Source organism: Suncus etruscus, chromosome 3 (assembly GCF_024139225.1).
Source record: "Suncus etruscus isolate mSunEtr1 chromosome 3, mSunEtr1.pri.cur, whole genome shotgun sequence".
Taxonomy (NCBI): Eukaryota; Metazoa; Chordata; class Mammalia; order Eulipotyphla; family Soricidae; genus Suncus; species Suncus etruscus.
The window spans coordinates 3,021,030-3,035,097 of record NC_064850.1 but is presented as its reverse complement, the minus strand read 5'-3'; the positions used below and the strand labels follow the sequence as shown (position 1 = coordinate 3,035,097).

Sequence of the window (14,068 nt, the reverse complement as noted above, 5' to 3'; positions counted from 1 at the left end):
ACTTTTACCACTAACAGAGAGGAGGGAGGGAAAGAGAGACGGGCCAGAGAAAGAACTTAACAGGCCACTTGCAGAGGAGGCCCAGGTTTGATCCCTAATACTCCAACGTCCTGTGCACTGCCAGGATCAAAAGTGGAGAAGGGCACAAGAGGGGAAAATGTCCTAGTATATCTACCTAGTATATCAAACCTTCTCTTTAATTTTAATAAAAGTTTTGTTTTATTTGGGGGGAGGGTCACACCCGGCGGCGCTCAGGGGTCACTCCTGGCTCTGCGCTCAGAAATCGCTCCTGGCAGGCGTGGGGGACCCTATGGGATGCTGGGGATCGAACCCAGGTCTGTCCTGGGTCAACTGCCTGTAAGGCAAATGCCCTACCGCTCTTTGTTATTCTTGTTTCTACCTCCTAATTACGCCTCTGTGTTCTTCCTAGTGCCACAAAAACTATTCATCAAATCCAAATTCATTCAAATTCAAAGACATTTAAACTCTGACTCTCTCTCAGGAGTAAACCATTGTGATACTCAGGGTGCCAGAGATGGAACTCAAGGTCTGCCTTACACAAGCCGGCCTAGGAGCCAGAGCGATAGCACAGCAGTAGGGCGTTTGCCTTGCACATGGCCAACCCCAGACAGACTCCAGTTTGATTTCCGGCATCCCATATGGTCCCCTGAGCCCCCCAGGAGTGACTTCTGAGCACAGAGCCAGGAGTAACCCTTGAGCGCTGCAGGTGTGACCCAAAAATAAAAAACAAAACAAAACAAACAAAAAGCCAAGTGCCTTATCTATCTCCAGTCCTAAATATATTTTATTCTATGTCTAAATACATATATTATACTTTAAATGGCCCTTTCTTGAAATCTGTACCTATTGTAGATTTTTTTCCTATTAGACTTTATAAAAGTAAATTTTTGAGGCAAAAGCTGATTTTTTTCCAAAATCAATAAAATTTATTTTTACTATATTCTACATTTTACTCTTTGTTACAAAAGGCATGTTTTAATACAAATTGTTAATACCGATTTACTAATTTTATTATTTCTTTAAAATTTTAAATTACAACACCTTTTAAAAATCACTTTTTCTAGACTAGACTACACTACAATATTCCATTCAGAAACAGAAAGGTCGTCTACTTTAATATTATAGCAAAAGCTATTTTCCTTTATTTACAACCCCCAAAATGTTCCATTAATAATGGTTTAGAAAATACAATGGAAATGACATAAATTTAAAAACTAATCTTCGTTTGAGACAAATTAACAAGTACTTTGAAATTAAGAATTAATAGAAAAATGACCACTTTTAAAACATAGTAAATCAAATTTATGTGTAAGCTGACATAAATAGCAAGCAAAAAAAAAAAAAAAAAAAAAAAAAGAACCCCTGCTGGAAATGCACTAGCTTGAAGACGAACGCTACCCTAGTCAGCATGGAGAACTACCAACCTGTTCCATTCTTTTCATTTTTGGCTACAGCACTTGATCGCTTTGGGGTACGCTTTTGTTTTTTGGCCAATAATCTACTATTTCCATCACTTGGCCTTTTCTGACCTGAAATGGGGGGAAAGAGAGAACTTGAAGGAAAAAAAAAAATCAGGCATACTTATTCTCTGTATTCTGTATCAATTTCCCTATAAATACTATTTTAAGAAAAGGATTTCTTTTTTTGTTGTTGTTTTGAGGTCATACGTGGCAATGCTCGGGAGACCATCTGGGATGGTGGGGATCAAACACGGATTGGTCACATGGAAGGCAAGCGCCCTCCTTTCTGTACTATCTTTCTGGCCCTGTAAGTCCTTTTTGATAGAGGTCATCGTGAGAGCTATTCAGGGCATGGAATGCAGTACAAGGCAGTGACAGGGATCAATCTCAGGTTTGCCCATGCGAGGCGAATGTTCTTTCACCCGAGCCACATTCCCAGATCCATCTCTCTGTGTGAAGAGGAACGAGGTGAAGGAACGGAAAGAAGGAAAAGTACTTCACAAATCCACTGTGGTTGGGGCTGGAGTGATAATAGCACAGCAGTAGAGCCTTTGCCTTGTATGCAGCTGACCCAGAGCAGACCCTGTTCAATCCCTGGCATCCTTTAGGGTCGCCCGAGCCTACCAGGAGCGATTTCCGAGCACAGAGCCAGGAGTAAACCCCAGGGAGCAGGAGCCATAGCACAGCAGTAAGGTGTTTGCCTTGCACGTGGCCAACACAGGACGGACGGACCCTAGTTCAAATCCCAGCATCCCATAGGGTCTCCCAAGCCTGCCAGGAGCAACTTCTGAGCAGAGAGCCAGGAGTAATTCCTGAGCGCCACAGGTGTCATGACCCCCTCAAGGAAAAAAAAATAAAACAAAAACAAAAACAGGAGTAAACCCTGAGTGCTGCCAGATGTGGCTCAACACCCCCCCACCACCACCAATCAGCAGTTGTTAAAATACTTGCTAAGTTCTGTCTGAATCCAAAGCCCCTTCTGTCTGGAGTCCTTACCTTTCCCTCTGCTCTCTGTCTCTGGGACCAGGATGTCACAGGAGCCCAGGGCGATGCTGGCCTCGAAGCCACTGGCCGGCTCCTGGACGCAAAGGCCCTCCTGCGACTCCTCGGCCACGCTGTCCACCTCGATGGTGACGTCGCTCTCGCTCCTGACGCTGCGGGACTCATCCTGGCTGAGGGCCGGGGGCGAGGCTGCCGAGAAGCTGGGCAGCGCGACAGGAGGGAGGGCCGGCGGGGCCGAGGCGGCGGGCGAGGGGGACCCCAAGCTCTCCACGACCACGTCCTCCACAGCGGCTTTGTCCTTCTCGTCCAGATCGTCCAAGTCGACCTCGTGGCACACCAGGGTCTCAGGCCCAATCAACGGCATGGCATCCTCCTCCTCCTTCAGCGGGACAGCGACCACTTCTTCCGCCGGACTGTCCGGCTTGTCCCCGCTCAGCTCCTGGGCGCCTGGGCTTGACTCGGCCACCAGGGATGGCATGCCTTCATTCTCTGGCTCAAAGGGAGGCTCCGACTTTAAGGTTTTCGGGCCCTCGGATGCAGCAGCATCACCAGTCCTTTCCTGAGGCCCGCTGCCTACCACTTCCATCCCGTTTTCCATCCTGATCTTCTTCTCCGGGGACGACTGCCCCAGGATTTTCCGCTTCAACTTTTTCTCTCTGGAGCTCTGGTCCATTTCATCTTCAGGTGCAGGAGGCAAGTGTCTGCTCTCCAGGGAAGCGCATTCAAGGCTCGGAACTTCTCCGTGAGAGTCGCTTCCTTCTTCATCCTGACTAAACGACGAGATCTTTATCATTTCCAGCGGAAGATCTTTTGTCTTGCTTCTTCTTCCCTTTCCCTTTGGGGATTTCTCTAGATCTTTCTTAACTTCTTCTACATGTTCCATTTTATTTCCCAGAAATTGTACGATCTGCTCATTCTCTCTAACTTCTAATTTCAGAGGTTCTAAAGGCTGCGTGTGAGTCCTATCGTTATCTTTTAACATATGTGTGGTTATCTTTGGATTTTCTTCATCTAGCTTTTCATCGTTTAAGTTTTCATTTTTTTCTATTTCTTCTTTAAGCTCAGGAGAAAGTTCTTCATTCAACAAACTCTTTTCTAAAAGGTCTTCTGTTTCACTATCAGATGAACAAGAGTCTGCAAAAAGAAATATCACAAATGTTTCTATCTTTAAATATTTAAGTTAAAATTACATCAAAATTGAGGCCGGGGAGATAGCATAGAGGTAGAGTGTCTGCCTTGCATGGGAAAGGACAGTGGTTTGAATCCTGGCATCCCATATGGTCCCCCGAGCCTGCCAGGAGAAAACCCTGAGCGCTGCCAGGTGTGACCCAAAAAAAAAAACAAAAACAAAAACAAAAAAAAAACAATTACATCAAAATTAAAATCAGTTAAAAAGGTGACACTATAATAAAATTCTACCACGATAAACAAAAATTTTAATCATGCAACCCCGTAAACTGGATAGGTAATTTCATATTAAACTAAATTACTAAAATGTTTTAGTCAATAATTTAGTACATATAATAATATGTACTATAAAATAAAGTACATAGAAAACACTCTTTTGTAGAGGGTATTTTTCTTTTTTTTTTTTTTGGTTTTTGGGCCACACCCGTTTGACGCTCAGGGGTTACTCCTGGCTATGTGCTCAGAAATCGCCCCTGGCTTGGGGGGGACCATATGGGACGCCGGGGGATCGAACCGCGGTCCTTCCTTGGCTAGCGCTTGCAAGGCAGACACCTTACCTCCAGCGCCACCTACCCGGCCCCTGTAGAGGGTATTTTTCAATTAAAAAGGCATCATATCTAAATTAGAGGCTCTTAGTAAAAGCAACAGCCTAGTACTGAGATAAAGTTTGGGGTATTAACTGATCTCAAGACTAATGGGTGCAATTTAGTAATGTGATAGTTATCTTGTGACCTTAAAAAACATGACATTCTGGGGCTGGGTAGGTGGCGCTGGAGGTAAGGTGTCTGCCTTGCAAGCGCTAGCCAAGGAAGGACCGCGGTTCAATCCCCCGGCATCCCATATGGTCCCCCCAAGCCAGGGGTGATTTCTGAGCACATAGCCAGGAGTAACCCCTGAGCGTCAAACGGGTGTGGCCCAAAAACCAAAAAAAAAAAAACAAAAAAAACAAAAAAAACAAAAACCATGACATTCTAATTAAAAGCATTTTGAAACAAAGCATTTACACAATAAGCAGTATGAATTCTCGCACTTTAAATATTTTTTGATTAATAGATCCGCCCCCCCTGAAAACCTCCTCCCCTCAACACCTTCAACTAAGTGAACACATCAGCTGTGGATCCTGATCTCTGCTGCAGGCTACGGACTGGTGGCTCCCAACGAAGAGACAGTTAAATCATAGTTGGATTTTCGTTTTTTTTTTGTTTTTGAATCACACCTGGCGATGTTCAGGGGTTACTCCTGGCTATGCGCTTAGAAATCCCTCCTGGCTCGGGGGATCATGTGGGATCCTGGGAATCAAAACAGGTTCGTCCTGGGTAGGCTACATGCAAGGCAAATGCCCTACTGTTGCGGCACCACTCCAGCGCCCTGAAATCATAATATTTAAGTCAGAGAATTTTTTTAAATAACAAGCCAGGATTCAATGATTTTATATATGAACTGCAAAATTTACAAATCATATGATATCCATACTTTGAAGTTCAAGAAAGCAATTTTAAAATGGGGTTCTCATTTGGGAAGGAGGTCTGAGGTTTTGGCCACTCTAGTGGTGCTCTGGTGTAATCCCCTCTCCCCAGCAGTTATCAAGAGACCATGTGCTGACAGGAACCAAACCCAATACTCTAAATGCAAGGACATGCATAACTTTGAGTCAATTTACTGGCTCTTTAAAAAATTTTTTTTTTTTTTTAGTTTTTGGGCCACACCCAGTGGCACTCAGGGGTCACTCCTGGGCATGCTCTCAAAAATTGCCCCTGGCTTGAGGGACCATATGGGATGCCTGGGGATCAAACCATAGTCCGTCCGTCCTAGGTTAGTGCCTGTAAAGCAATGCCTACCACCTGCGCTACCGCTCCGGCCTTAAAAAAATTTTTTTAAATAAAAATGTATAGTTTTGGGGGTGGAGAGATAGCATTGAGGTAAGGCATTTTGCAGAAAGACAGTGGTTCGAATCCTGGCATTCCATATGGTTCCCCGAGCCTGCCAGGAACGATTTCTGAGCGTAGAGCCAGGAGGAACCCCTGAGTGCTACCGGGTGTGACCCAAAAGCCAAAAAAAAAAAAAAAAGAGTATATAGTTTTATTATAGATATAGAATTTTAGAATTCATATGTTCTTATAGAGCCAGGAGCGAGTCCCGAGAACATTGATGTGGCCCCCAAATGCCATACAACAATAAATCACTTTATGTGGTGACTAAATAAAATGATTATGCGTAGTTGTAGAGGCTGTAAACTGCACAAGGCACGTCACCTCAGAGTGCATCTTTCACTGCCTCGATTTCTTCCATTTGTGTCCAGGAGTATGTACACCTTCCTCCCAGCAGATGGCAGAAAGGAGGAAGGAGGCCATATCAGTTTGCAGCTCAAGGACCAGTTTACAGCAAGTCTATGTTTCAGAATAGAATTTTTTTTTTTTTAATTTTAGGTCACACCCAGGCATGCTCAGGACTTACACCTAGTTCTGGACTCGGGGATCACTCTTGCAAGATTTTTGGGGATCATTTATAGTGCCAATATAGCTGCATGCAGAGCAAGCGACTCACTCACTGTACTATGCCTCAGGCCAAGATATACATTTGTTTTGTTTCTTTGGCCCCACCTGGTGGTGCCCAGGACTTATCCTGGCGGCTTGGGAACATATGCGGTGTCAAGGATCAAACTTGAGTGAGCCACATGCAGGGCAAATGCCCTACCTTAGCTTGTACTATTGCACTGGCCCCAGAAACGAGATTCCTAAAATATCATTAAATACTTTGGTCTTTCTTGATTTGGGGAGAAGGTCTGGGGTGACTCCTGGACCCAGCAGTGTGGGCTTACTAGTTCACTGCTCAGGCCCAGGGTGCACAGCTGATGGTGTTGAGGGCCTGAGGGTGAACTCAGTGATGGGAGGGAGGACATGGGGCATGCAGTCCTGAGGATAGATACCGGAGAGCCAATACAGGGGCCCAAGCATCGTCCCTCCTAAAATGACAGAGCTGAATATTTTCTAGGAGGCTCTGCGGTTTAAACCAGATCCCAAGTCTAGACAAGTCTCCCACAAAACTTATGATTTACATGACTGGTTTTCTAAAGCAAAGAGCCACAAGAGGGAGTACCTTCCATCCCGTTCGACAGAGGCGAGCTGTAGGGCACATTGCTGCAGGGGCTGCCGGTGCTGGATTTCCCTTCACTGTTTGGAGTTTTGGGCAAGCCGAACGGCAAGTTTGAAGAAAGGGTGGACTTCAACGGAGGTCGCCCCCGCTTTGACTTCTGCTTCTCCTCATCCCTCTTTTCGTCCTTTTCACTGTCGTCTTTATTCTGGAGCAACAACGAAATATATCAGGAGAGACAGTACCAAATGGGAAGGATGGACATTTTTGTTTGCTTTTGGTTTTTGGGTCACATCCAGCAGCGCTCAGGAGTTACTCCTGTCTCTATACTCAGAAATCACTCCTGGCAGGCTCAGGGGACCACATGGAATGCTGGGATTCGAACCACCGTCCTTCTGCATGCAAGGCAAATGCCTTACTTCCAATGCTATCTCTCTAGCCCCAGGATGGACATTTTTTAACTTCTCTAGAGAAAATGGAATGACATTGAGACTAAAGGCATCTTCAAGGAGGAAACTGCACTCTCCAAACAAGTGAAAGCAGAGATTACAGATGGGAATATATTAAGCTGAGAAGCTTCTGCACCTCGAAGGAAATAGTGCCCAGGATACAAGAGCCACCCACTGATTGGGAGAAACTATTCACCCAATACCCATCAGATATGGGGCTAATATCCAAAATATACAGGGCACTGACAGAACTCTACAAGAAAAAAACGTCTAATCCCATCTAAGAGAAACTGGAACCCTAAAAAGTTGGTCAATTCCTCTTATGCGCTTGCTTACTCTACACTAAAAGCAATCTTCCAACCTCTGTGTCCTTACTGTGTGATGGTCTCTAATCTTTAACACTACGATTATATTGTGATGTCCAAGTCAAGGAATTATAAAGCTACACAATCACTGAGCATTTCCCATTTTTTCTTTACTAATGTTCGAAGAAAGAGTCGAAGAGACAAAAAAATACACAAATCACGGCAAAAGACTGAAACTATGGGTTGGAGCAAATAGTATGGCTGGTTGGGTGCTTGCCTCACATGCAGCTGACCCAGATTCAATCCCCAGCATCCTGGATACATGGTCCCTGAGCACTGAGAGAAAGAGTTCCTGAGTGCAGAGCCAGGAGTAGCCCTTGAGCAATGCCAGCTGTGGCCACCAAACCAAAACCAAACCGAAACCAACAATAACGAAGGCTGAAAACAGGCTGTGGATTAGGGCATAACAACTTGTTTCAAAATGCAGTATTTGTACCAGGGACATGGATTGTGTGGCCAAACGTATGTCTAGTACATGTAAAGCCCCACATATAACCCCTGACACTATGTTGTCTCCAACCACTGCCAGAGGTGGCCCTTATTTAAAAAAATAAAAAGAACTTGATATTAGTTTCAGAATCTAGAAAATTTCAGAGATGGCTGGAGATCGTATAACAGGTAGATGCTTGTCTTGCATGTATGTGGCCTCTCAGAGTTCAATCCCTGGGACCCCTAAGATGATCCCATGAGCATGCTAGGAGTGACCTCTGAGCACAGAGCCAGGACTAAGCCCTGAGGATTGGTAGGTAGGGCCCCAAACCAAAACAACAACAACAACAACAATAATAATAAACCAAATTTCTGAGCTCAGGGGTAGTTCAATGAAGCTCCGGATACTTCAGTCGCTAGCACTGTACCACCTGCATGATCTCCGAGGCACACGGAAGATGCGAATCTTTTGCACACTCAACAATCATATGAATACACAGCTAAAAAAAGCCCGAGTTCCTAGCAAACACAACTAAGAATATGCAAACTACACAAATATACAACCTATGCCAAGTACAAAAACTGAATGTGCAAGCCCCTAGAGCCCCACAATCAAGTGTTTGAGCCCTAACAACACTGCAACCAAAAGTGTACATGATCACCACAACTAAGATGTAAAGTATTGGAAAGCATCCCAACCCCAAAACGTTTCAGCTCTGCAACTAAGTATTTGACTCCCCATCATCACAAGGCAAAGGAAGAAAGACAGTGGGAAGTAGGGAGAGAAGAGATCAACTTTATGAAGAAATCTGTGTACTCACTTTAGCTTTTTTCTTCTGCTTTTTCTTTGGTCCACCTTTGTCCAAAGGCCAAATTATCCTGTCAGCCTTCACCCATTCATCATATCTTAAAATAAAAAATAGGCAACAATTTCATAAGGATACTGTAATTGAAATGCAATAACACAACAACAACAGTGAGACACAAGTAGACTAGTTCTAGCATTGGCAGGATTATCAAGACCACAAAGCACACACAAAGGCAAGTGCTCTACTGATGAGCCATGCCTGCGATTCCCCAGCTCTTGAAATGGGATGATCTTATGGTCAACACGCTGACAGAGGAAACACTACAGGATTTAAGGGACTTTACTGAAAGAATCTAATTTTGCACTGGGATACTTCCTAGCGACTAAATAGTACAGGGAACTCAGGTTTGGAAATGCTAATTTGTAACACCATCAATTTCAGTATTTTATGAGACCCTTTTCAATACTCTTCACAATTTCCTTTTTGTAGTTTTGGGGTTTTGTTTGTTTGTTTGTTTGTTTGTTTGAGGGGAACAGGCCGCACCCAGAGGCACTCAGGGGTTATTTCTGCACTCAGAAATCACTCATGGCAGGCTCAAGGGACATATGGGATGCTTGGGATTGAACCTGAGCCAGCAACGTGAAAGGCAAGTGCCCTAACTGCTGTGCTATCATTCTAGCATCTAGTATTTCTTTTTGTTGTTGTTATTGTTGCTTTTAGGCCATAATTGGCAATACGAAGAAATTACTCTAGGTTCTGCACTCAAGAATTACTCCTGGCAGTGCTCAAGGATGCCAGGGAAAGAATCCAGGTTGGCTGAGTTCAAGGCAATGCCTAAATGCTCTACCATTGCTCTGGCCCTGCCTCTAGTATTTCTAAACTGCCCCCACCAAACTCTACGTACATGAAGTTTGGATTTCAGTGTTGGGCCACTCCCATGTCAATACAAAGAGGGTGGGGGAGGATACTTGGTCACAGCAGTGCTCAGAGATGACTTGAGATCTGGGATCTCAGTCTTGAGACTGAGATCTCTGGGATCAAACTTCATCTCTCCCACGCAAAGCATGCACACTGGCGCTCTGCACAAGCTTCTTAATCCCAGCCCTGAGATTCGTTAGGGACTCTTCATTTCTTCTGAGTCGATTCTGTTCAGCTCAAGTTGAAAACCCCATATTTCCTTTATAACTTTTGTTTTTACTTTATGGCTATCCTTGACAGTGCTCAGTGCTTATTTCTAGCTCTACCTTCAGAGATCACACCTGGTGGTGCTCAGGGGACTGGACGAGGAGCTGGGATCAAACCCAGGTCAGTGACCTGAAAGGCAAGCATCCTATCCAATGTACTAACACTCTGGCTCTCCTCTTGACATATTACAAAATACTGACATCACTCTTTAATCTCAATATAGTCTAGTCTAAAATATCCACCTGATGCAAATTTAGTTAGACCTTCTAGAACAAAAAATCCCAACATTATCAAAATATAAGGGTATTTCATAGAATACAATCAAAACAGGGGCCGGGTAGGTGGCGCTGGAGGTAAGGTGTCTGCCTTGCAAGCGCTAGCCAAGGAAGGACCGCGGTTCGATCCCCCGGCGTCCCATATGGTCCCCCCCAAGCCAGGGGCGATTTCTGAGCACATAGCCAGGAGTAACCCCTGAGCGTCAAACGGGTGTGGCCCAAAAACCAAAAAAAAAAAAAAAAAAAAAAAAAAAAAGAATACAATCAAAACAAAAACTTGAGAGCAGAGCGATAGCACAAACGTAAGGTATTGCATGCAGCCGACCTGGACAGGGTTCAATCCCACGCAATCCCATAGGGTCCCCCAAGCCTGCCAGGAGTGATTTCTGAGCACAGAGCCAGGAGTAACCCCTGAGCACCGAAAAGCATGCCCCCCTCCCCAAATAGGTATTTTATAGAATTTAATTAAAACAAAAAATTGAAATTTTAAGCAAAAGTAAAAAAAACCTTATAATAAGAAGTCCTTGCTTTGAATAATACCAAGTTACTGGAAGCCTACCCAACTATGGAACCTAGTTGTTACCCTGGGCCCATGCAAAGGGTCACAGACCCAATATCCAGTTTTGGTTGCTATGGCATTAGTTTCAAAACTCTCATCCTGGGGGGCTAGAGAGAACACAACAAGTAAGGCACTTGCCTTGCATGCGGGTGACCTGGGTTCAGTCACATATGGTCCCCAACCCCCTCCAGGAGTGACCCCTACTACAGAGAACAATTGGGTATCACCCAGAAACAAGGAAACCCTCCTCCTGGACTAACCCAAGATCTAAAACTTTCAAAGTAGAACTAGCTATGATAGGATGATTTTTCAAATGAGTAGATAATGTTAATTTAGATATCAGTGAGGAACACTGAACATGCAGAGAATCCTAAAGATAAGAAAATGCCCCAGCTCTCATGTAACCAACAGTCCTGCGTGAATGATAGACACACTGGGTCCTGGAGGCCGAGAATCTCAGCCAAATCCCAAATTCCTAGAAGACATGAGATAGCCGAGAAGCAGAAACAAGTCTGGTATACTCTGTTTAGGTCACACGGGGTTAGTCATCAATCTATGTCAACAGCTATTTCCCGCATTAATAATGCCAGCCAAGGACAGTCCTAGTACTTCTGAACTAGAGACTAGGTATTTCTTCATAGTTACACATAAAATCGTATTTTAGAAAACCAACTAGATAGTCTAAGAATCTAGTGGCTCTATCTCAACAAGTAGACTCCAGATTTATACTCGCTTTTAGGAATATAAGAGACAGTGAAAAACTGTGAGCCATGTAACGACAAAACTAGGCAGCTAGTTTGGAAGAATGTAAGAGTATAAAAAAACTGCTTAGAGGGCCCAGAGAGATAGCACAGCAGTGTTTGCCTTGCAAGCAGCCGATCCAGGACCTAAGGTGGTTGGTTCGAATCCCGGTGTCCCAGAGGGTCCCCCATGCCTGCCAGGAGCTATTTCTGAGCAGACAGCCAGGAGTAACCCCTGAGCAATGCCGGGTGTGGCCCAAAACCCCTCCCCCCCCCAAAAAAAAACCTGCTTAGAACAGAATACAAAGTCTCCTGAGAAGGATCTTTAGGATAACAAAGGAAGGTAACACTATGAGGGTGTTCTGGAAAACCAAACAATGCACAAATGTTATGAGTGCTGGTTATCCCTTTCCTAAATAAAGAGGATGGCCAGAGATAACATGGCTTTAAGGAACTTAGCTTTGTGCAGTCTATCCCAATTTGACCCCAGTCTAAACATATAATCCCCCCAGGCACCAAGTGACTTGTGAGCACTGGACCGTGTGCCATTACATTAAAAAAAAAAAAAATAAAAGCTGGGCAGGAGAGATAGCACAGCAGAAGGGCATTTGCCTTGTATGCAGCAGACTCAGGACGAATGGTAGTTTGAATCATGGCACCCCATATGGTCTGCCGTGCCTGCCAGGAGCGACTTCTGAGCGCAGAGCCAAGAGTAACCCCTGTGCACCGCCGGGTGTAGCCCAAAAAAGAAAAAAAGAAAAAAAAAAGCTGGGGAGTAGTGAGCTGAAGAGAATATGAAGAAAAGGGGCTTCAATGAGCTGCAATTACAAAGAATATGACTCAAAAAGTAAAAAATAGTTATTCCCCTCTGAATTTATTGAACTCATACATAACAAAAGATAAATTTTATATATATATATATATATTTTTTTTTTTTTTTTTTTGGTTTTTGGGCCACACCCGGTGACGCTCAGGGGTTACTCCTGGCTATGCGCTCAGAAGTCGCTCCTGGCTTGGGGGACCATATGGGACGCCGGGGGATCGAACCGCGGTCCGTCTCCTAGGCTAGCGCAGGTAAGGCAGGCACCTTACCTCGAGCGCCACCGCCCGGCCCCCAAATTTTATATTTTTTACAGACTAAAGAGTTGTGACTGGATTGCCACCAAACACCTTTTAAGCAGCTGCTGCCCTGACCCAGGGCTGTGGGTTTGGGGGCCAACCCCACCCAGAAGTGTCAGCAGAAGCCAAGTGATCAGAGGTGAGCTGGCAGTGCTCACAAAGGGTGGAGGACAGATTCAGTGAGGGGAAGATGAAACTCATAACAGCTCCATTCATCAGAAAAAAGAACCTTAAAGCAAATGATTGGACAATGGAAAAATGACTGGAAGAATGTGAACAGATGAAAATAGAAGTCTTTGATGAAGTCAACAGGAATAACATAAGAATAATTGGAGTCCCAGAGATCCAGGAGGAGATCTCCAGGAATAATCAACAGTCAAAGACATCATTGCAGAGAAACTCCCAGAGCTAAAGACTGCATGCAACCAAATCCTGAATGCCCAGAGTACCAACTAAGAGAGACCCGAAGAAAAGCACCCCAAGTCACATTCTAGTCACAATGTTAAATACCACACATAGGGATAGAATACTGAAAGGAGCAAAATCAAAAGGGAAATTACAAAGGAGCATCCTTAATATTTACAGCAGAACTGTTACAAGAAACCCTCAAGGCTAAAGAGTTGTGACACATACAAGGGACGGTTTGGGTAAAGAAATCTTAGGCTGTATGTTATTCATTAAACCTATACTTATTTAAAAGATGTGAGGAAAGAAACCTCTCACTCAAGAAAATAAGATCAGAGCAATGACACAGCAGGTAAGGCACCTGCACATGGCCCACCCAGGTTCGATCCATTACACCACATATGTTTCCGTGAGGTTACCCAGAGTGATCTCAGTGGACTCTAAGTGAAGAGCCAGGAGTAAGCCCTGAGCACAGCAAGGTGTGGCCCAAAACACAAAAACAAAGGAAAAGAAAGAAAGAAAATGTTAATGTTTATTCAATACTTACTGAATGCCTGGCCTTGTTTACTACTCTGCATGCAATACAGATATTACCACTATTTCTCACATGACTATAAAGTACATTCTTTGCTTTTTCTCATTTAGAGATGATAGAATTAAGTTTAAAAGTGTTCATCTCTTGGGGCTGGAGAGATAGCATGGAGGTAAGGCGTTTGCCTTTCATGCAAGAGGTCATCGGTTCGAATCCCAGCGTCCCATATGGTCCCCCGTGCCTGCCAGGAGCAATTTCTGAGCATGGAGCCAGGAGTAACCCCTGAGCACTGCCGGGTGTGACCCAAAAACCACAAAAAAAAAAAAAAAAAAAAAAAAAGTGTTCATCTAGTATGCAGAAAAATTGTTAGATGATTTTGGGTTTTGAGCCACACTCGATGATGCTCAGAGTTTACTCATGGCTCTCTGCACTCAGGCATC

The 14,068-nt window shown here is 44.3% G+C and overlaps 1 protein-coding gene across 2 annotated transcripts in view; it reads right to left on the bottom strand.

Annotated features, from left to right (window-relative positions):
• ARID4A (AT-rich interaction domain 4A) overlaps window positions 1-14,068 on the bottom strand; it is a 71,221-nt gene that overhangs the window by 7,239 nt on the left and 49,914 nt on the right. The window contains exons 17-20 of one of the 2 annotated variants that reach the window (XM_049770319.1): window positions 8,826-8,910; window positions 6,768-6,969; window positions 2,478-3,617; window positions 1,446-1,550 (exon numbers count right to left, since the gene is read on the bottom strand). In XM_049770319.1, the coding sequence (XP_049626276.1) occupies window positions 1,446-1,550; window positions 2,478-3,617; window positions 6,768-6,969; window positions 8,826-8,910 (1,532 nt within the window). The remainder of the gene's footprint in view (window positions 1-1,445; window positions 1,551-2,477; window positions 3,618-6,767; window positions 6,970-8,825; window positions 8,911-14,068) is intronic. The other variant, XM_049770320.1, reaches the window with a different exon arrangement.